At 39.6% G+C, this 23,960-nt stretch overlaps 1 protein-coding gene across 1 annotated transcript in view; it reads left to right on the plus strand.

The window, feature by feature from the left end:
* Positions 1-23,960, plus strand: part of LOC126297570 (Down syndrome cell adhesion molecule-like protein Dscam2) — a 647,360-nt gene that overhangs the window by 588,860 nt on the left and 34,540 nt on the right. The window contains exon 34 of the mRNA XM_049988565.1: positions 10,281-10,466. Coding sequence (XP_049844522.1) covers positions 10,281-10,466 — 186 coding nt within the window. The remainder of the gene's footprint in view (positions 1-10,280; positions 10,467-23,960) is intronic.

Below are 23,960 nucleotides of genomic sequence, written 5' to 3' on the forward strand. Positions count from 1 at the left end.
AGTGTAGTGTAGTGTGGTAGTGATTTCTGATTTCCTAGCTTTTATGTTTATACTCATCAAGACAAGCAGGAGCATGATTTGCATAAGGGTTTCATTTACAGGGTTTTTTAAAAATTAGTCATGTAGTGTGAGTTTCAATCAAATTGATACAGTGGAATACTGTACCATAACAATAATAATAATTATTATTATTATTATTTCTTTCTTATCTCAGACATTATGTCTGGTCTAAAGTAGAAAGTGACACGGACCTTGATCAAGCGTGACTTCCTTTTAACTGTACGGTATATGTTATATTGCATTTAGGAACTTTCGGGTAATTGAACATGTATCAATAATTACGGATTTCTGTAGTTGTATATATAAATTTGGCTGTAGCTGTATTGCATTGATGTACTGGTGCATATTGTGTGTTATGACTCCTGTAGTTGATAGTACAATTGGTATAATGTCAACTTTATCCTGATGCCACATATTCTTGACTTCCTCAGCCAGTTGGATGTATTTTTCAATTTTTTCTCCTGTTTTCTTTTGTATATTTGTTGTATTGGGTATGGATATTTCGATTAGTTGTGTAATTTCTTCTTTTTATTGGTGAGTATGATGTCAGGTTATGTTATGTGGTGTTGTTTTATCTGTTATAATGGTTCTGTTCCAATGTAATTTGTATTCATCATTCTCCAGTACATTTTGTGGTGCATACTTGTATGTGGGAACGTGTTGTTTTATAAGTTTATGTTCTAAGGCAAGCTGTTGATGTATTATTTTTGCTACATTGTCATGTCTTCTGGGGTATTCTGTATTTGCTAGTATTGTACATCCGCTTGTGATGTGATCTACTGTTTCTATTTGTTGTTTGCAAAGTCTGCATTTATCTGTTGTGGTATTGGGATCTTTAATAATATGCTTGTTGTAATATCTGGTGTTTATTGTTTGATCCTGTATTGCAATCATGAATCCTTCCATCTCACTGTATATATTGCCTTTTCTTAGCCATGTGTTGGATGCATCTTGATCGATGTGTGGCTGTGTTAGATGATACGGGTGCTTGCCATGTATTATTATTATTATTATTATTATTATTTTGGCTGCTTACCACCAGAAGAAATTAATTTTAATTTAGTGATTACTGATAAGGGTTTGCCTCTGTTGCTGAGTGTTTAGTCTGTCTGACTATCATATGGAAGACCTGGGTTCGATTTCCAGTGCTGCCACGAAATTTTCCTTGGTGGGAGGACTGGAATGGGGTGCACTCAGCCTCATGATGCTGACTGAGGAGCTACTTGAAATAGTAGTAGTGCTCCAGGTCACTAACAATGGCTGGGAGAGTGGTGTGCCGACCCACATCCCTGTGTCCAGCATCCAGTGATGACACTGGCAGAAAATGATACGGCAGTCAGTCACTACTGTTCGGCCCACTGGGGCCAGTGGATGCAATGCACATAATATTTATGTTTACAAATACTTACAAAGAATTTGCTCTTTCAAAGGTAACTATACTTCTGTTTAGAATGAACTACATGTTGAACAGTCTCTAAAACAGTATCCACAGAGAAAAACTCCTAGAAAGTGCATGATGTAATACAAGGCCAACAGTGTAGGTGTACAAATCAGCTGATGACATACACTGAGGTGACAAAAGTCAAGGGATACCTCATAATATCATGTTGTAACTCCTTTTGCCTGACATAGTGGAGCATCTTGACACAGCATGGACTCAACAAATCATTCGAACTACCCTGCAGAAATATTGAGCCATGCTTTATTTTTATTTATTTATTTATTTATTATTTGTCCCGTAGATCAAATCAGTACAATGGCTTGTACAACTGATATGGGATAAGTCAATACAAATATACAGTTTACAGGAGTCTAAAACAGTAAACAAGAACACAGAAGAATGATTATTTTACATTAACTACAAAATTATGTTACTTAAAGTTACAGCTTTACAGGGAATTGTTACATGATGTGACAAAACTGACTTAACAACATTCAGCTTTGATACATTATAATGCACTAAGACAATTTTAATTCCAAATATTCCTGGATGGTATAAAAGCAGTCATTTATTAAAAGAGATTTCACTGCCTGTTTGAATTTATTTATTTCTTGGAGTTCTTATATATACAAGCATGTCTGCTTGTGTCTATGTATGTGCGGATGGATATGTGTGTGTGTGTGTGCGAGTGTACACCTGTCCTTTTTTTCCCCTAAGGCAAGTCTTTCCGCTCCCGGGATTGGAATGACTCCTTACCCTCTCCCTTAAAACCCACATCCTTTCATTTTTCCCTCTCCTTCCCTCTTTCCTGACAAAGCAACTGCCAGTTGCGAAAGCTCGTAATTCTGTGTGTGTGTTTTGTTCATGTGCCTGTCTGCCGGCGCTTTCCCGCTTGGTAAGTCTTGGAATCTTTGTTTTTAATATATTTTTCCCATGTGGAAGTTTCTTTCTGTTTTATATATATATATATATATATATATATATATATATATATATATATATATATATATATATATATATATATATATATATATATATAATGGAATTTGATATATATATATATTCCTATAATATAATTTTATTCCTATGCACTTGACACCATCACTGTACAGTTTTGTTGAGTGGGGAAGTATTCTTAGAGAGGTTTTTGATCTTGTGTCATAATCATGGTAATTTTTGCTAATTTTGTTGATACTTTTTTTGGTAAAGAATAATAATTCTAGTATGTATTGGCATGGGAGGGGCAAAATATTTAGCTTCTTAAATAATGGTTTACAAGTGTCTCTTTGTTTTTTGAACATAATTGTTCTGACTATCTTCTTTTGCAGTTCGAATATCTTAATTGATTCAGAATTTTGGCCCCAGAAGATAATTCCCTAGTTAAGTACAGAGTGAAAGAGTGCATGGTACATTGTGGTTAGGGTGCTTGTGCTAGTGACGTTCCTTATTGATCTAATCATGAAGCATACTTTACTAAGTTTTGTGCTGGTAACGTCAATGTGCCTTTTCCATGTGAGCGTATTAGTAATAGTGACCCCCAAAAATTTTATTTCATTTTCTAGTTTAACATTACTTTTTTCCAGTGGTATAGTTGGTAGTAATGGATTTCTGTTTTGGGCAGTGTGGAAGGTTATTCCAATTGACTTTTTTTGCATTAAACAGCAGCCTGTTACTTTGAAGCCATTGACTTATTTGATCTGTGGTCCTATCTATATTAGATTGGAGAAATTGTTCAGGCGCAGATATGAGTATAGAGGTGTCATCACCAAACAAAAGAGTTTTTGTGTCTGGTAGGCTGTGAGGAAGGTCATTTACGTAAAGTAAGAACAGCAAGGGGCCCAGGATGGAACCTTGGGGAACGCCTTGCTTTATGGTATGTATGGAGGAATGTGCAGTGCTAGCTATACCTGAGAGCTTAGTTTCATTTAACTCGACATACTGCTGTCGATCTTCCAGATAGCTTTAAAACCAGTCATAGGCATTTCCTCTTATTCCATAGGAATGCTTCTTTTGCAAAAGTATACTATGATTAACCATGTCGAATGCCTTTGTTAGATCTAGGAAGATACCTATGGCTGGGAGTTTTTTGTCCACAAGCTCCAGTGCATGATCTAGAAATTCTTGTATTGTATCAATTATAGCTTTCTTACTTTGGAAGCCGAACTGAGCAGGTGACAGGATATTTTCTTTGTCTAGAAAGGACATGATTCTGGTGGCCATTATGTATTCAAATACTTTACTAAAAGTTGAAAGCAGTGCAATTGGTCGATAATTACTGGGATCCTCTTTGCTTCCTTTTTTGTGGACAGGTACAATATTTGCAATTTTGAGCATACCAGGAAATGCACCATTCAGGAATGATAAGTTTATTATGTGGGCTAGGGGTTTACTGATAAAGTTACTGCAATTATGAAGGAGGAAGCATGGAATTTGATCTTGTCCAGCAGATGATTTTTTTAAAATTTTGCTATGAAGTGTCCTTTCTATTTCAATTTCAGATGTAGGCCTTAAAAATAGAGTCTCAGAGCATAAGTTTGGTTCTAGTTGTAAGGGACAGCTATTTTTAAGATGGTTAGCCAGGTTTTCTACTGTTTCTGTAAAGTAGCTATTGAATTCCTCTGCTATTTCTTTCCCACTGGAGAGTAATTTTCCCTTTTATTTTTAAGCTAATATCACTTTGTAGTTGTTTTCCTCTATTAGTATTCATATTAATAAGTTGCCACATGCTTTTGCTCTTATTTGATGACAATTTGAGGTAGTTATCATTCTGTAGCTTTTTGGCTGCATTTACTACATTCCTTAATATCTTTTTATGTAGAGTAACGTATGACTTAAATGCTTCACTACTGCCTACTTTGGATTTGCTAATGTAAAAAAGTTCTTTTTTTCTTTGTGATGATCTAATGATTCCTGGAGTGATCCAGCTGGAGAGTTTTCTATCTCTGTTGATACATTTTGTTTGTAAAAGAACGTGGCAATTAAAATAATAACAGAAAATATCCAAGAATGCTTCATATTTGCTGTCTGCTGTTTGAGCCTCATATACATTCTGCCAGTTTTCATTTTCTATATATCAGAGAAAAGTATGCATTTGGGTTTTATTGAAGTTTCTCCTCTGTACAGTGATTTTATTGTGTTCATGACTGTTATTTTGCAACCAGACTTGCATAATTAATGCATTGTGGTCTGAAAATCCTAGTTTGACGGAGGATACAGTACAATTTATATTGCTTGCTACTTGATCCAGACAAGTGGTACTGTGATTTGTTATCCTGGTTGGAGTGTTAACCATTAGGTCTAGGTTGTAGCTCTTCATAAGATTTTTAATGCTTAGATGGCTAGAGTTTTCTGAGAGAAAATCTATATTATAGTCACCACATATTAGAACACTATATGATTTTCTTTTACTTAGATTTTCTATTACTGGTGCTAGATTTTTGTAGAAAGTCACTATGTTACCAGAGGGTGACTTGTAAAGTGCTATTATATAAACATTTAGATCTGTAAGCTCTACACCTGACAGTTCTATATCTTTTTCAATACTATACGAATTGCAAATATCAAAAGGTGTAGCAGTAATGTTGTCTTTTACAAATATGCAACTACCTCCACCTTTGTAAGATGTTCTTGAGAAGTGTCCCACGAGTTTAAAATTTGGTATCACAACACTTTCTACACTCCTGGAAATGGAAAAAAGAACACATTGACACCGGTGTGTTAGACCCACCATACTTGCTCCGGACACTGCGAGAGGGCTGTACAAGCAATGATCACACGCACGGCACAGCGGACACACCAGGAACTGCGGTGTTGGCCGTCGAATGGCGCTAGCTGTGCAGCATTTGTGCACCACTGCCGTCAGTGTCAGCCAGTTTGCGTGGCATACGGAGCTCCATCGCAGTCTTTAACACTGGTAGCATGCCGCGACAGCGTGGACGTAAACCGTATGTGCAGTTGACGGACTTTGAGTGAGGGCATATAGTGGGCATGCAGGAGACCGGGTGGACGTACCGCCGAGTTGCTCAACACGTGGGGCGTGAGGTCTCCACAGTACATCGATGTTGTTGCCAGTGGTCGGCGGAAGGTGCACGTGCCTGTCGACCTGGGACCGGACCGCAGCGATGCACGGATGGACGCCAAGACCGCAGGATCCTACGCAGTGCCGTAGGGGACTGCACCGCCACTTCCCAGCAAATTAGGGACACTGTTGCTCCTGGGGTATCGGCGAGGACCATTCGCAACCGTCTCCATGAAGCTAGGCTACGGTCCCGCACACCGTTAGGCCATCTTCCGCTCACGCCCCAACATCATGCAGCCCGCCTCCAGTGGTGTCGCGACAGGCGTGAATGGAGGGACGAATGGAGACGTGTCGTCTTCAGCGATGAGAGTCGCTTCTGCCTTGGTGCCAATGATGGTCGGATACGTGTTTGGCGCCATGCAGGTGAGTGCCACAATCAGGACTGCATAAGACCGAGGCACACAGGGCCAACACCCGGCATCATGGTGTGGGGAGCGATCTCCTACACTGGCCGTACACCTCTGGTGATCATCGAGGGGACACTGAATAGTGCACGGTACATCCAAAACGTCATCGAACCCATCGTTCTACCATTCCTAGACCGGCAAGGGAACTTGCTGTTCCAACAGGACAATGCACGTCCGCATGTATCCCGTGCCACCCAACGTGCTCTAGAAGGTGTAAGTCAACTACCCTGGCCAGCAAGATCTCCGGATCTGTCCCCCATTGAGCATGTTTGGGACTGGATGAAGCATCGTCTCATGCGGTCTGCACGTCCAGCACGAACGCTGGTCCAACTGAGGTGCCAGGTGGAAATGGCATGGCAAGCCGTTCCACAGGACTTCATCCAGCATCTCTACGATTGTCTCATGGGAGAATAGCAGCCTGCATTGCTGCGAAAGGTGGATATACACTGTACTAGTGCCAACATTGTGCATGCTCTGTTGCCTGTGTCTATGTGCCTGTGGTTCTGTCAGTGTGATCATGTGATGTATCTGACCCCAGGAATGTGTCAATAAAGTTTCCCCTTCCTGGGACAATGAATTCACGGTGTTCTTATTTCAATTTCCAGGAGTGTATTTCAAAAGACCTCATGAAATGTTCATTAAAAGATAATATCTGTGTATCTGACAGATCACTTGCACTCGATAACAAAATTTCTAATTCATTAAGTTTGGTTTTGAGCCCTTGTACATTATGGATGTATACTTTTAGATCAAGAATTTTTTTGTTTAATTTTTTTACGCATTGGTGAGGAGGTTCAGACTTTACCTTATTTACTACAATTTGCTGATGGAGTCCTTTGCAAGTTTTATATTGTATCTTTAACTTGTTTGATTATGATATCTTTAACTTGTTTGGTGGTGCTAAGCTTTTTCTTTTCTCAGAGGTGGATAGAAAAAATCCTGCTTTTTGGGAATATTCTACCTTGTTCTTAAATTAACTCTTACAGATGCAGCTACTGCAGTCCTTTGTGGATCTTCTGATGCCTCCTCTTTCCTGCTTTCTTCGTTCTTCTCGAATTTGCTTTCCTCATTTTTGCCTGTAAGTCTTTCAGGAAGCCGATAGACAGATCTATTTCGTAATAGTCTTTCTTTAATTATTTCACTGATGTGATCGCAGATAACACTTTTTCCGCCATAATTAAGGTGCATTCCGTGTTTGGTGTGTAGGTTTCGATGTAGTTTACTTACATCCAGTACATCGCACTTTGCGTATTCTGCACACAATTTCTTAATTTTGATGTTAGTTTTCCTAATTTCTTTATTAACACACGATCTGTAAATTAGGTCATGTCTATGAGGCACAGTGGCTGCTATTGTGTTCCTAGATATATTCACTTCTAGAAAGTTCTGTAGCATTTTAATGCAGGCATCGGCTTCATTTTTAGCTATGTCATTCAAACTCGCTATACGTACTATAAAGCCATTATCCTGTATTGTGTTTATCTGAAGATCAGTTTCTACGACATGGTGTGTTCCTGCACCGGGTTTCACTATGCTAGTCACTTCAGTTTCTCGATTTTTCTCTCGGAGCATGCTTGATAGCTTTCTGCCGTGGCTGTCGGCAAGCAAGAGAATACCACACTTTTTCCTTAATGATACGTGTTTGCCCTTATCACTGTTTCCAAGTTTACTGTTGGTGTCCGGATTGCAGGTTTTTACAATGTCACGATCAGTTGTACACTCGTTATGACACAAGACATCATTTTTTTTTTTTTTTATCTAAGAAAGTAACACTTTGAACAGTTTTCGTGGTTATCTCTGTAACCATCCATAATTGCAAAAGTGTTGCCAATGCAGGATTTTGTGCACAAACTGACCTTTCAATTATGCCCCATAAATGTTTGATGGGATTCATGTAGGGCAACCTAGGTGACAAAACAATTCACTTGAATTCCATAGAATGTTCTTCAAACCGATCGCTAGCAGCTGTTGCCCAGTGTCATGGTCCATTGTCATCCATAAAATTCCATTATTGTTTGGGAACATGAAGTCCATGAATGGCTGCAGCAAATAGTCTCCAAGTAGCTGAATATAACAATTTCCAATCAATGATCTTTTCAGTTGGACCAGAGGACCCAGTTCATTCCATGTAAACACAGCCCACACCATAATGCAGCTATCACCAGCTTGTACAGTGCCTTATTGACAACTTGGGTCAATGGTTTTGTGGGGTGGGAACCACACTTGATCCGACCATCAACTCTTTACTAACTGAAATCAAGACTCATCTGACCAGGCCGCAATTTTCCAGTCGCATAGGGTCCAACCACTATGGTCACGTGCCCATGAGAGGCACTGCAGGTGATGTTGCGCTGTTAGCAAGGACACTCATGTCGGTCATCTGTCGCCATGGCCATAGCCAAATTTCACCACACTGTCCCAATGGATATGTTTGTCAAACATCCCGCATTGATTTTTGCAATTACTTCAAGCAATGTTGTTTGTCAATTAGCACTGACAACATTGCTGTTCTGTCACTACATAAAGGCCGTCAGCCACTGTGTTGTCTGTGGTGTGAAGTAATGCCTAGAATTTGGTATTCCCAAAACTCTCTAGTCATTATGAATCTCAGAATATTGAATTTTCTAACAATTTCTGTAATGTAATGTCCCACACATCTACCTCCAATTACAATTCCGCAATTAAAGTTTGTTAATTCCCACAGTGTGGCCATAATAATGTTGGAAACCTGTTTACATGAATCACCTGAGTATAAATGACAGGTTCACCAATACGCTAACCTTTTATAATTTGTGTTCACAATGCTACCACCATCTGCATATATCTATCCCAAGACTTTTTTGTCATGCCAGTGTAGATCTGTCAGAAGAAAGAGTACAGTACATCCTGCATGAAGATTTAATTAAGAGAATTTTTTTTAAGTTGTGTGGCATATTTGTTGCATGTTATACAAAACTAAATGCAAAATTGAACTTCTTAACATTGTAGCTGGAATAAAAGCAGCTCATAGAAACAAGTTACTGTCAGTTTCATCTCCAGATGGTATGCAAAAGGAATATTTCTTATAACTTGAAAATACAATGCAAGTCTTTTGGACTAGTGAAATGAAAAATACATGAGGATAAATGAGATGTGTGTTAATGACACCTTTTATTGGGAAAATACATCTGTCCACAAAGATGTTTCAGCTGTGGGAATACTGCGGATTTTAAGTGTAAATTGTTGTAATGTCACCCATGTTTACTGTATTTGTATCCTCTGACTTCGGAATATTTCCATATTTTTCAAATATAACTGGAAACATTTTAATGTCCTGTACACAAGTATTTTGCATAATTTACAAAAGTGGACTTCAGTGAAACAATTACTCATTGCAAAAATGATGGCTGAAGTGAAATGATATAAAAGGAAATTAAGTTAAAAAATCAATTTTGTTTCTTGCATAAAATTTCTGTCGTTTAGTGATAGACTAATAAGTTTTCGAAATAGAGGGCCTCTTCTTTATGAAAAACATCTTTTTATGAAGCCTACTGCTTCTGTCAGATATTGTTTTGTAATTTTCTGCTGAAACCTGGTAATGAGAATATGCAATGCTGAACTGATTCATTGTTTCCTTCTGTTTTTCTTTATTCCAGTTTCATTTTTGTGACACTTTTATTTGTAGATGTTGACACAATACAATTGTTTGTTTTTATTTTTGTCACTTGTGCTGTTGACTTCCTCCCCATGCTTTGGATTTTTTATGGCATTGTGCACTGAGAATTTTTCTTTTTTTTTGCAAGAGGAATAATAGTAAATAAACTGAAACCTTGAATTAAGGGTAATAAACACTCAAGTAAATGATTAGCAAGCCACTATTTTTTCCGCGGACAAAGTTTGTTATTTCTACAAAGCAGCTGATACATTGCACGTTTAAAGAGTCAGCATGATAGATATTCAATAGAATATATAAAAATGAAGAGAGGGCAAAGAAATGAAAATGTGTAGTAAGTCAGGGAAGGCAGTGAAATGAAGATATGTACATAAAGGTTCCACATTAATAGAAATGCACAAGGAATTAGATGGACCTGAATTCTGAATATGGACTGTAACCTTCTCTGTTATGATTGGTGTGTCTCCAAACAATTGGAAAATTATTGAAGAGTTATTTACTTTTTTAATGACTGAATGAAAAGTCTATGTTTTTTACCTCAGTTCAATTACCTGCCCCCACCCCTTTTTTCTAATATCAGTTTATTGCATACCATTTTTGAAGAGTAAGTCACTATGTAAATGACAAGTTTTTCTCTTTCAGAAATATATGAGATGAGCCCATACGCAACATTTGCTGTTTCACCGGATCCTCCAAGGCTGATGAGTGCTCCAACTCTGGACTACACATTGCAATTCAAAACCTTTGGACACTCAGAAAATTACAGTGGTGTCCAACATGAGTGCTCACACACAGTTAACAAGAAACACAAATGTGCACCCACTCATGGTAATGTGAATTTGTATTTATTATGTAAGTTACAAGTTTTACATATTTTTATGAGGACTGCACAACATATTCCAGTGGCTGTTGAATATTAATTATAAAGAATCAAATGTCATCATAATGACTGTTCTGAATGGTGTTATGGAAATGGTAGTACATTCCTCCAACTAATCTGCTCCAAATAAATGTTACATAGGAATAGACAGGACAAAATGGCCCAGGACATATGTCACATGTAACAACTTACTACAAATTCCTAAAAACAAAAACAAAAAAATTACCTATTCAAAAGAAAGAATTTCATTTGCGAGTTACAGTGGTCACTTTTTCGCTGATGATAATAATCCACTCTTAATTCTGAGTAAGCAAATATTTGGTGTTGTGTAGGCAGTGATACATAACTTGAGAATTTCATTACTTCTGAAATCAACCCTGGCATGGAACAGCCAAGTCTCATGCTAAAACGAAAAATATTAATAATGCCTAGGACTACATGTGTTGGACTATTGTTTCTTGCAATGTCTACTTTGACTGATATCTTTGTTTTCCAGATCAATGTAGTTAATTGACCTTTAACACACAAATTATAAAAAATTGTTCAAAGAATAATAATGTTCAATGATCCATGTCCATCACATCACTAATCACATCCTAATCAGCCACAATCGCCGAGCGGTTCTAGGCGCTTCAGTCTGGAACCGTGCGACTGCTAAGGTCGGAGGTTTGAATCCTGCCTTGGGCGTAGACGTGTGTGATGTCCTTAGGTTAGTTAGGTTTAAGTAGTTCTAAGTTCTAGGGTACTGATAACCTCAAATGTTACATCCCATAGTGCTCAGAGCCATTTGAACCAATTAATCCTAGTCCATAAATTTCTAATATTTTTAAGGTTCGGTGTGTTCATAGAGGGGACGAGGTTTTGAATGCAATGTGCATTATCAGTTCAGTTTCACAGACTCCAATAATCCGATGCTTCATGCACATAACCTTTAGTCCCTGGTGAGCATTTTTCTGGATACATGAAATCACCTAGAGCCCTTTGTTTATCTACTGCCGACTATATAGGAAAATTCTGTCCACTACTATGTTGCCTTCTTACCCTCTCATCATCGTATGGCTTGAACCTAAACTAATCACATGGCAAGCCATAAAATGTCTGATATCACATGAATGACCTTATTTTTACAACCACTAACAAAACTCGGCAGTGTGTGTCCCATTGTGTGCATTGCTAGGCATCTCCGCAGTAAGTGTCACCAAGAGGTGTGCCTGCTGCTGTGCAGCTTCCTGGGGACCCATTGCTAGGCAATGTGGTGAGCATGAGGTATACCACTCCTTGATGCTTTGCACAATCTGTGATGCTGTGAGTGCTGGTTGATGTGTCATCTACTCATTGCTAGCATATCTGTCTCAACAGACAGGTGGTGCATGTGAAAATGGATATGCACAACACCACAGTGTACAGGAGAGTACACACAATTCATCATGGTTTTAAGCTTTTGATAGGTATTATCAACAGGATTTGGCCTTGAGGGTCAACGCTCATACTTGGCCCAGGTTGCAGCAGCTGCTGCTTGCAGGAGGGATGAAGGTTAGGCTATGACATGCCATCAGTGATGAGGTCATTAAGCTCATATTGGATGGGGGAGGGAAGGAAATTGGCTGAATGCTTTTAAAAGGTACCATCATTGAAAAATTCTACTTTAATATGTGCACAAATGGCAAAATGAAACAACTAAAATACTATCATGAATCTTCTATTTTGCAATAGCTTAAAAGCTCTGACAGCCTTTTTGTCTAACACATTGGAATTTATTTCCTTAATGTTCCTGCATCACACAACTACTTATGTTTTAAGAGATTCTGCAACCTTCTTAAATTGGATAGTCCCAAAACATTCTTTCATTTTGGAATATGATGATGTATTAGTAACTGAAGGCTTCTGTTATGAGAGTCTGATGTTAAGATACCTCCAAGGCTCATCACTTTCTTCCCCAAAACCACAAAATTTTATTTTTCTCATTGATCAATAAGATACACATTCAGATGAGTGGATTTTGTTATGTTATTGTAAGTTAACTTCACAGAAGGACTAGCCATTCAAATGTTATGGCATTAATAATCACAGTTCATTCAAGTTGCTAGGAGAGGGAGGATACTATTATTAAAAGGTTTTATAAAATTCCTGTTGGTTTATATGAGAAAAAGAAGTTTTTCCAAACAAGTCTTTGGTTAGTACAGTAACTTAAATGAAAATGAGGCTTGGAATGTGGTTCAGAAGTTGTTAAGTCAATGAATACTCAATCTAATACACCTTTTTTGTCCCTGGTATGTTTCTCATGCTGTGGTTGATATCTCTCTCTCTCTCTCTCTCTCTCTCTCTCTCTCTCTCTCTCTCTCTCTCTCTCCCCCCCCCCCCCCCCCCCCCCCCCCCTTCTTTCCCCATCTCACTCTTTTAGAAAAACACATACACACACATACAGAGAGGGAGAGAGAGAGAGAGAGAGAGAGAGAGAGAGAGAGAGAGAGAGAGAGAGAGAGAGGGGGGGGGTGGCAGGGGGGGGGGAGGGGGGAAGGGAGGGGGAAGGGGGGGGATTTTTAACATTATTTTGATCCAGGTAACTAAGATCAACCTATACAAGTAGCTCATGAGTCCTGGTCTATCAAACTTGAACCCATCCAGGATTGGCTGAACTCCCTACATTGCTCAACATTTGGCATCATCCAGGGTCATACATATATGCAAGAAAGTTTCAGACACTAGCCTAACCCTCAGCTTGTTCTTGCATGTCAACATACTAGTTGCTCTCACCTCCTTTCAGTTCAACATGAATGTATTTTGTCCCTCCTTCAGTCTACCCCAATTTTTGCTCTTTGTCCATGGGCATGTGCACTTTACACTGCTGTTATAATCATCCTCTATATAGAGACACTCCACTTCATACAATTGTGAAACGAATTATCCTGTAATCTGTGTCTTATCCAAAACCATTCTACATTTAAGAGGAGACTAAAACTTTATTTGTTATCTTTGGTACAGCTTCCTTCTCAGGACATTTAAGCTATTTTCTTTCTGCCCAACAGGGAACCTGTATCTTTGTCACAGTGTAAATTGTTCACGTTTCTCTTGTCCCTCTCTAATTTTATATTTTTCTTTCCATCTCATCAGCTAATCTTTCCCTATTATTTCTTTCTTCCCCTGAGCAGGCAGCTTCTCCTCCACATTGATTACTTCTGTACTATCCATCTCTGTAGTGCAGCGGTAGCATTACTGCCTATCACGCAAGGGGGCCCGGGTTCAATTCCTGGCAGGGAACTGAGTGTTGTGTGTCCTTCATAATCATTTTCATCATCATTGACATGCAAGTCGTCAAACTGTCATCAACTAAAATGACTTGCAATACAGTGGCTGAACCCTGATGGGGATATCCCAGTCAATAAATGCCATACGATCATTTCATTTCATTTACTTCTGTACTGCTGCCATATGTTTCTGTCAGATGTTGTTACATTTACAAGGCTGTGATGAGGAAATTGCTTAACACAATCTTAATAAGACTATCTTTTCTTAAGTTAAGATGTTCATACCTAAGGAAAATTTCATTGAGCAAACATAAATTATGACACATAATTTCTGGCCAGAATTTCCTTCATGTTGTAGAACTATAGTACTGCCATAGACATATATAAACGTAACTGCTATAGGCACATAAAAAAGTACAACCTCTTAGTTCATCCCTATGAAATCCCCAAACCACCTTCCCTACCCTCTGGCTCCTACCCTTGTAACCGTCCCTGGTGTAAAACCTGTCCCATGCACCCTCCCACCACCACCTACTCCAGTCCTGCAACCCGGAAGATGTGCACGGTCAAAGGCAGAGCCACGTGTGAAAGCACCCATGTGATTTACCAATTGACCTGCCTACACTGTGAAGCTTTCTATGTACGTAGGAATGACCAACAACAAACTGTCCATTCACATGAATGGACACAGGCAGACAGTGTTTGTTGGTAATGAGGATCACCCTGTGGCTAAACGTGCCTTGGTGCACGGCCAGCACATCTTGGCACAGTGTTACACTGTCCGAGTTATCTGGATACTTCCCACTAACACCAACCTGTCAGAACTCCGGAGATGGGAACTTACCTTTCAGCATATCCTCTCTTCTCGATATCCGCCAGGCCTCAACCTCCGCTAATTTCAAGTTGCCGCGCTCATACCTCACCTGTCTTTCAACATCTTCTTTGCCTCTGTACTTCCGCCTCGACTGACATCTCTGCCCAAACTCTTTGACTTTACAAATGTCTGCTTGTGTCTGTGTATGTGCGGATGGATATGTGTGTGTGTGTGTGTGTGTGTGTGTGTGTGTGTGTGTGTGTGTGTGTGTGTGTGTGTGTGCGAGTGTACACCTGTCCTTTTTTCCCCCTAAGGTAAGTCTTTCCGCTCCCACGATTGGAATGACTCCTTACCCTCTCCCTTTAAACCCACATCCTTTCGTCTTTCCCTCTCCTTTCCTATTAACTGAAGAAGCAACCGTTGGTTGCGAAAGCTAGAATTTTGGGTGTATGTTTGTGTGTCTATCAACCTGCCAGCACTTTTGTTTGGTAAGTCACATCATCTTTGTTTTTAGATATATTTTTCCCACGTGGAATATTTCCCTCTATTATATTCAAAACTAATACTTAATGTGCCAAAAATTTCTAGGTACAAGTGTGCATAAAAATATGTCACTTTCTGTAAAACCTTGGATGATACAGCAGATGGGCATCCATCCGAGCCATGCATGATCATTACATCTCAAAGACACAGTCAAAAGATAAGCCCAGGTATTCAGTGTCTGGTTAGTGCTGTAACATGTAGTTCTATTTGAAGCATGCCAATATATTTTGGTATGTTGATGACTTCCAAGGATTATGCGAATTTTAATTCTTTGTTTCTCCTGCAGATTTTGAAAATAGTTTTATCCTATGATATATGGACTGTCATGTGCTGTCCATGGTCACCTTTTGACTATGTTTTGGAAATTTATTACTGATCATACATTTGGATGCCTACCTGCTGTTTCATATGAGGTTTTGCCGAGGAGTGACATGTTTTTTATGCGCACTTGTACCTAGGATTTCGTGGCAAATGAAGAATTAGTTTTACTTGACCTGAAGATGTACCTTCATGGTATGAAACTGGTCATCATACAGTAAATTTGGGTTTCACTCAGTTTTAATATAGACTATTTTACCATCTCTGATTTTAAACTGCTTGTCTGTCCTTCACATTATGTACATATAAAATTGATACTCTTTTAAAATTTTGGAACTAACAGTTCCTTCTTCAGGGAGAAAGGAGAGAGGAACAGGTGGGAGAAGGTTAAAGAGTCACTCTGGCCCACTTTGCTTACCCTCATCCTCACTACAGGTGGATCCCTCTGATCTTACAGTCTGAGTGACCTGCCCTTCCTTTTTAACCTTCTCCACCTGTCAGACTCTCCTTCCCCTAAGGAAGGAATTGTCACTTTTGAAAGCTATGTTGTGTATCACTTTTACTGGCCAGCATTCCTATTTCATAATTTATTACTGCATATATTGTCATTATTATTAATATGCAGTATCACCACCACCACCATCATTATATATTGCTTGTGGACATACTACAAATGTCTGGTTAGATTTAAGATAGGGCCTGAGGACTCTAATGTTAGCTAATGAAATAAATGCATAAAATGAAATAGAAGCAGATATGTTACGGCATCTTCCACTATTCCTGATGAACTTCAATTTACACAACTGCAATTAAAAAATAAATAAATAAACAAAAATAAAAAAATATTGTAAGCTTTGTCTTAAAGTATCTGTCTACATTTCCAAAGTAAACAAATGTAAAGAAAACTAAAAACACTTCTTATTAGCCACTCCAACTACAAATTATCTTATATTATCTTATATTTTCAGACATTTCTGATCTTCCAGCACTCATAATAAAGATTATCTTGCTTCTTTTACATTTGCATATACATTTATACCATACAAGCCACAGTAGAGTCCATTGCAGAATGCACTTTGCACCAATATTAGTGTATTTCTGTCCTCTTCCAGTCACATATAGAGTGAAAGAAAAAACTTTATCAGATTAGAGCCTTCAGACATTTTATTAGTCTGAACTTTTTGTACACCTCTCTCTGTGCCCTAATATCTCTTTTCTTATTCTCAAGGTAACTAGATGACATATACAGTGATGGAATAATTATCTCAGTCTTGCTTAGATACCTATTCTCTACATTTGGTCAACAGGCTTTGTGAGAACAGTGTCATCTTTCTTCCAGTGTCATATTTCTCTTTTTGATAGGTATTGTCTTGCATTTTCTCAGTCAGAGAGATTGGTCTGCCCAGGCAGCCATGTACATTAGCAAGCTGCTTTCAGGATTCGAGGAGGTATAACACTCTGGATCAAATCCACCTGGCAGATTAACAATGAGGGCTGGTGTGCCAGTCAGCCTGGATGTAGTTTTTAGGTGTTTTCCCCTCACATCCGATTAGGTGAATACTGGCCTGGTACCTGTACCTTGCCTCAGTTACAGGATGTACAAATATTTATAAAATGTCCACACACTGTACCATGGGATAACACTAGACACAGGCTGTCGGGGTACACAAATTCCATAGGGGGAAAGGAATGGAGGGAGACAGGAAGGGCATCCAGCCACCCTCTGCCATGAACATTGCCAAATCCAGTATTTAACGTGCTACATCCTTGAAGATATGGGATAAACGCCAAGAAAAAGAAGAAGACGATGAAGCTCCACAGTCAAAGAGAGCTGGCATTTATTACACGAAGTCGAAATTCTGCCAAAGTCTTTCTGCATTTTTTTACAACAGCTTTATCAGGTAACAATCTGACACTTTATCAGGTGACAATCTGACAATATAGCTGGTCTTATATGAGAAATTTTTTATCGCATTAAGAGCATTACAGGTTCTATTACAATTCCCTGGAGTACACTTGATGTCAGTTTAATTTTGGTTGAACATTCATCTTCCAGTATAATGTACTGGGTTCTGTTAGGTCACAAATAGCACTGAACCAAGGGCATGTTTGTGAAGATACTCCATTTGATCACATTGTGGTTACTAACCAGCAGTTTGAAACAGCGTTGAATGCCTTTTGGAAATCTCGGAAAATGTAATATACTACATATTCACCTGCATCTACCATTTGCAAGATATCACATGCAAATACAGAATGCACACCTACATTGTAATATTTCAACATTAGTGACACAAACAAAAAGGAAATCACAAAAAGAAGCAGTCATAAACATTTACAGAATACTCCAGTTATGGCACCAAGTGTTTGAAATGCCTACTGTCTACTGCAATACACTTTTACAGGGATTGGTGCAGAACTTTGGCACAAACTGAAGATTCTTTCAATAATGTTTCACATCCTATGTCAAAGTGATGTTTAAATTCCTTTTGGATTATCAAAATTTGTTTATAGACTTCATTTTTCACATTACACCAGAGAAAAAAGTCAATGGGCATCAAATGAAGCGCATCTGCAGGCTGACTGATGACACCTATAAACCCTATCCAGTGACCAGAAAAGACCACTTTCCTAGCCAAAAGCCAATTTTTAGGTATGCACCCAACATACTGATACCACATACCTGTACATATTTCAAGTGGTACTTCCTCCTGGAGCCAGTACCAATTTGATAAGAAATTGTGTACGTATGTTGTTGTTAGATTGGCTTGATGCAACTCTCCATGCTACCCTATCCTGTGAAAGCTTCTTCATATTGATGTACCTAGTGCAACCTACATCCTTCTGAAGCTGCTTAGTGTACTCATCTCTTGGTCTCCCTCTACAATTTGTACCATCCATGCTGCCCTCCAATACTAAATTGGTGATCCCTTGATGCCTCAGAGTATGTCCTACCAACCGTTCCCTTCTTTTAGTCAAGTTGTGCCACAACTTCCACTTCACCCCAATTCTATTCAATACCTCCTCATTAGTTATGTGATCTACCCATCTAATCTCCAGCATTCTTCTGTAGCACCACATTTCGAAAGCTTCTATTTTCTTCTTCTCTAAACCATTTATTGTCCATGTTTCACTTCTATATATGGCTAGAATCCATACAAATACTTTCAGAAAAGACTTCCTGACATTTAAATCTATACTCAATGTTAACAAATTTCTCTTCTTCAGAAATGCTTTCCTTGCCATTGCCAGTCTACATTTTATATCCTCTCTACTTCGACCATCATCAGTTATTTTGCTCCTCAAATAGCAAAACTCCTTTACTACTTTAAGTGTCTCATTTCCTAATCTAATTCCCTCAGCATCACCTGATTTAATTTGATTACATTCCATTATCCTTGTTTTGCTTTTGTTGATGTTCATCTTGTATCTTCCTTTCCAGACACTTTCCATTCCATTCAACTGCTCTTCCAGGTCCTTTGCTGTCTCTGACAGAATTACAATGTCATCGGCAAACCTCGAAGTTCTAATTTCTTCTCCATGGATTTTAATTCCTCCCAAAATTTTTCTTTTGTTTCCTTTATAGCTTGCTCAATATACAAACTGAATAACATCAGAAATAGGCTACAACCCTGTCTCACTCCCTTCTCAATCACTGCTTCCCTTTAGTGACCCTCAACTCATAACTGCCATCTAGTTTCTGCATATATTGTAAATAGCCTTTCACTCCCTGTATTTTACCCCTGCCACCTTCAGAATTTGAAAGAGAGTATTCCAGTCAATATTCTCAAAAGCTGTCTCTAAGTCTACAAATGCTAGAAATGTAGGTTTGCTTTTCCTTAATCTATCTTCTAAGATAAGTCATAGGGTCAGTATTGCCTCACGTGTTCCAACATTTCTATGCCTCACGTGTTCCAACATTTCTACAGAATCCAAACTGATCTTCTGCAAGGTCGTCTTCTACCAATTTATACATTCGTCTGTAAAGAAATCATGTTAGTATTTTATAGCCATCACTTATTAAACTGATAATTCAATAATTTCCACACCTGTCAATACCTGCTTTCTTTGGGATTGTAATTATTATATTCTTCTTGAAGTCTGAGTGTATTTCACCTGTCTCATACCTCTTGCTGACCAGATGGAGGAGTTTTGTCAGGGCTGGCTCTCCCAAGGCTATCAGTAGTTCTAATGGAATGTTGTCTACTCCCAGGACCTTGTTTCGACTTAGGTCTTTCAGTGCTCTGTCAAACTTGCCATGCAGTACCATATCTCCCATTTCATCTTCATCTACGTCCTCTTCCAATTCTATTATATTGCCCTCCAGTATATCGTTCTTGTATAGACCCTCTATGTACGCCTTCCACCCTTCTGCTTTCCCTTCGTTGCTTAGAACTGGATTTCTATCTGAGCTCTCGATATTCATACAACTAGCTCTCTTTTCCCCAAAGGTCTTGTTAATTTTCCTATGGGCAGTATCTATATTACCCCTAGTGATATATGCCTTTACATTCTTACATTTGTCTTCTAGACATCCCTGATTAGCCAATTTGCACTTCCTGTCGATCTCATTTTTGAGACATTTGTATTTCTTTTTTCCTGCTTCATTTACTGCATTTTTATATTTTCTCCTTTCATCAATAAAATTCACTATCTCTTCTGTTACCCAAGGATTTCTACTAGCCTTCATCTTTTTACCTACTTGATCCTCTGCTGCCTTCACTATTTCATCTCTCAAAGCTACCCATTCTTCTTCTACTGTATTTCTTTCCCCTTTATTTGTCAATTGTTCCCTAATGCTCTCTCTGGTTCTTTCATTTTATCCAGGTCCCATCTCCTTAAATTCCTACCTTTCTGCAGTTTCTTTAGTTTTAGTCTACAGTTCATAATCAATAAATTGTGGCCAGAGTCCACATCTGCCCCTAGAAATGTCTTACAATTTAAAACTTGGCTCCTAAACCTCTGTTTTACCATTATATAATCTATCTGAAACCTTCTAGAATCTCCAGGCCTCTTCCATGTATACAACCTTCTTGCATGATTCTTAAGCCAAGTGTTAGCTATGATTGAGTTATGCTCTGTACAAAATTCTGCCAGGCAGCTTCCTCTTTCATTCCTTACTCCCCATTCCATATTCACCTACTATTTTTCCTTCTCTTCCTTTTCTTACTATCAAATTCCAGTCCCCCATGACTATTAAATTTTCATCTCCCCTCATTATCTGAATGATTTCGTTTATCTCATCATACATTTCGTCAATCTCTTCGTCATCTGCAGAGCTAGATGGCAGATAAACTTGTACTACTGTGGTAAGCATGGGCTTCATGTCTATCTTGGCTACTATAATGTGTTCACTATGCTGTTCATAGTAGCTTACCTGTGCTCCTGTTTTTTTTAATTCATTATCAAACCCCTATTTGATTTTGTATTTATAACCCTGTATTCACCTGACCAAAAGTCTTGTTCCTCCTGCCTCCAAACTTCACTAATTCCAACAGTATCTAACTTTAACCTATCCATTTCCCTTTCTAGATTTTCTGCTCTACCTGTGCAATTAAGGGATCTGACATTCCATGCTCTGATCCATAGAATGCCAGTTTTATTTCTCCTGATAACGACATCCTCCTGGGTAGTCTCTGTCTGGAGATCTGAATGGGGGACTATTTTACCTTCGGAATATTTTACACAAGAGGACGCCATCATCATTTAACCATACAGTAAAGCTGCATGCCCTCAGGAAACATTACAGCTGTAGTTTCCCCTTGCTTTCAGCCGTTTGCAGTACCAGAACAGCAAGGCCGTTTTGGTTAGTGTTACAAGGCCAGATCAATCATCCAGACTGTCACCCCTGCAACAACTGAAAAGGCTGCTGCCCCTCTTCAGGAAGGACACGTTTGTCTGGTCTCTCAACAGATACCCCTCTGTTGTGGTTGCACCTACGGCATGGCTGTCAGCACCTGGAAGGTCCATGGTCCTTGGTTCAGTTGGGGGGGGATTGTACATATGTTAACATGCAATTTGTTTTTATTTCACTGAAATGTTAACATGTACATATGTTACGAATTAACATTTCAGTGAAGTAAGAACAGATTGCATATTCTCCAATGATACCATACCAAACTGATGTTGAACTGAATAATTCAGGTTTATGACATTCAGCATTCCCTGAATTTTACAGGGTGTTTCATTGGTAAAGATGACTCTTTGACTGATAAAATTTATTATCCTGGTATCACACCAGAACTGGGTGACACAATTACATGTCATAAAGCAGTTGCAGTTTCTCCAGAGCTAATATGTGGATTATACAGAACAGCTACCAGAACATCAGGTTCACTCACTATGCTCATTGCTGGCTGATCCCTTACCCTCTGTGTATGAATTGCCCTACCAATAGCATTTTTTGCACGTTCACTGAATTGCCATTCTTGTTGGATATTGTTTGTTGCGTTACCAGGACACTAAACAGCTCCCTTCATATTCCTTCTGTATAGTATATAACCAAACAGAATCTCTTATTTATCTTGGGCTGTAAAATACTTTTCCCCCAAAGAAACCAGCACTTGATACAAGTGCACTTCACAGATAGAACAGAAATCTACAAATCCTCTGTGCCCCTTTTTATACCAGTATCACGGTGGTGTAACTCTGTTTCCACCTTATCAAATGTTGCAAGTTTCCTTATTTGTGTATGAAATCATAAACTTTTGCACAAGATACCAATTGGTTTAATGCTCTCAAACTACTTATTTGATTTCAGAGAGTGAAAATTCATTGAATTCATCTTTGGAGCTCTAAGATATTAACAGAAAGAATTACTATAGCGTAAATTTTAAATGTTTCTCCCGGTAATTAATACAGTTCTGACATTTGATTATACACTGTTTGGTGTGGGTGTTCTTACAATTGACTGGTGAAAATAGAATTAAGGTATCATGACAGTATTAGAAATACACTCCTGGAAATTGAAATAAGAACACCGTGAATTCATTGTCCCAGGAAGGGGAAACTTTATTGACACATTCCTGGGGTCAGATACATCACATGATCACACTGACAGAACCACAGGCACATAGACACAGGCAAAAGAGCATGCACAATGTTGGCACTAGTACAGTGTATATCCACCATTCGCAGCAATGCAGGCTGCTATTCTCCCATGGAGACGATCGTAGAGATGCTAGATGTAGCCCTGTGGAACGGCTTGCCATGCCATTTCCACCTGGCACCTCAGATGGACCAGCGTTCGTGCTGGACGTGCAGACCGCGTGAGACGATGCTTCATCCAGTCCCAAACATGCTCAATGGGGGACAGATCCGGAGATCTTGCTGGCCAGGGTAGTTGACTTACACCTTCTAGAGCACGTTGGGTGGCATGGGATACATGCAGACGTGCATTGTCCTGTTGGAACAGCAAGTTCCCTTGCCGGTCTAGGAATGGTATAACAATGGGTTCGATGACGGTTTGGATGTACCATGCACTATTCAGTGTCCCCTCGACGATCACCAGAGGTGTACGGCCAGTGTAGGAGATCGTTCCCCACACCATGATGCCGGGTGTTGGCCCTGTGTGCCTCGGTGGTATGCAGTCACCTGTACGGCGCCAAACACGCATACGGCCATCATTGGCACCAAGGCAGAAGCGACTCTCATCGCTGAAGACGACACGTCTCCATTCGTCCCTCCATTCACGCCTGTTGCGACACCACTGGAGGCGGGCTGCACGATGTTGGGGCGTGAGCGGAAGACGGCCTAACAGTGTGCGGGACCGTATCCCAGCTTCATGGAGACGGTTGCGAATGGTCCTCGCTGATACCCCAGGAGCAACAGTGTCCCTAATTTGCTGGGAAGTGGCGGTGCGGTCCCCTACGGCACTGCGTAGGATCCTACGGTCTTGGCGTGCATCCGTGCGTCGCTGCGGTCCGGTCCCAGGTTGACGGGCACGTGCACCTTCCACCGACCACTGGCGACAACATCGATGTACTGTGGAGACCTCACGCCCCACGTGTTGAGCAATTCGGCGGTACGTCCACCCGGCCTCCCGCATGCCCACTATATGCCCTCGCTCAAAGTCCATCAACTGCACATACGGTTCACGTCCACGCTGTCACGGCATGCTACCAGTGTTAAAGACTGCGATGGAGCTCCATATGCCACGGCAAACTGGCTGACACTGACGGCGGCGGTGCACAAATGCTGCGCAGCTAGCGCCATTCGACGGCCAACACCGCGGTTCCTGGTGTGTCCGCTGTGCCGTGCGTGTGATCATTGCTTGTACAGCCCTCTCTCAGTGTCCGGAGCAAGTATGGTGGGTCTGACACACCGGTGTCAATGTGTTCTTTTTTCCATTTCCAGGAGTGTATATAAAATTTCCATTACACCATTCTAAAAGCTGAAATAGTTTTTCCTGGTAATTAGAGGATTATAATCAAGTTTAAAGGACATATATCAGTTCTATTATAAATCAACAAAATTTTCCTAGATATTACTAACTGGTTCTCTGCAAACTGATTGACATAGAT

This window comes from Schistocerca gregaria, chromosome 1 (assembly GCF_023897955.1).
Source record: "Schistocerca gregaria isolate iqSchGreg1 chromosome 1, iqSchGreg1.2, whole genome shotgun sequence".
Lineage (NCBI taxonomy): Eukaryota > Metazoa > Arthropoda > Insecta > Orthoptera > Acrididae > Schistocerca > Schistocerca gregaria.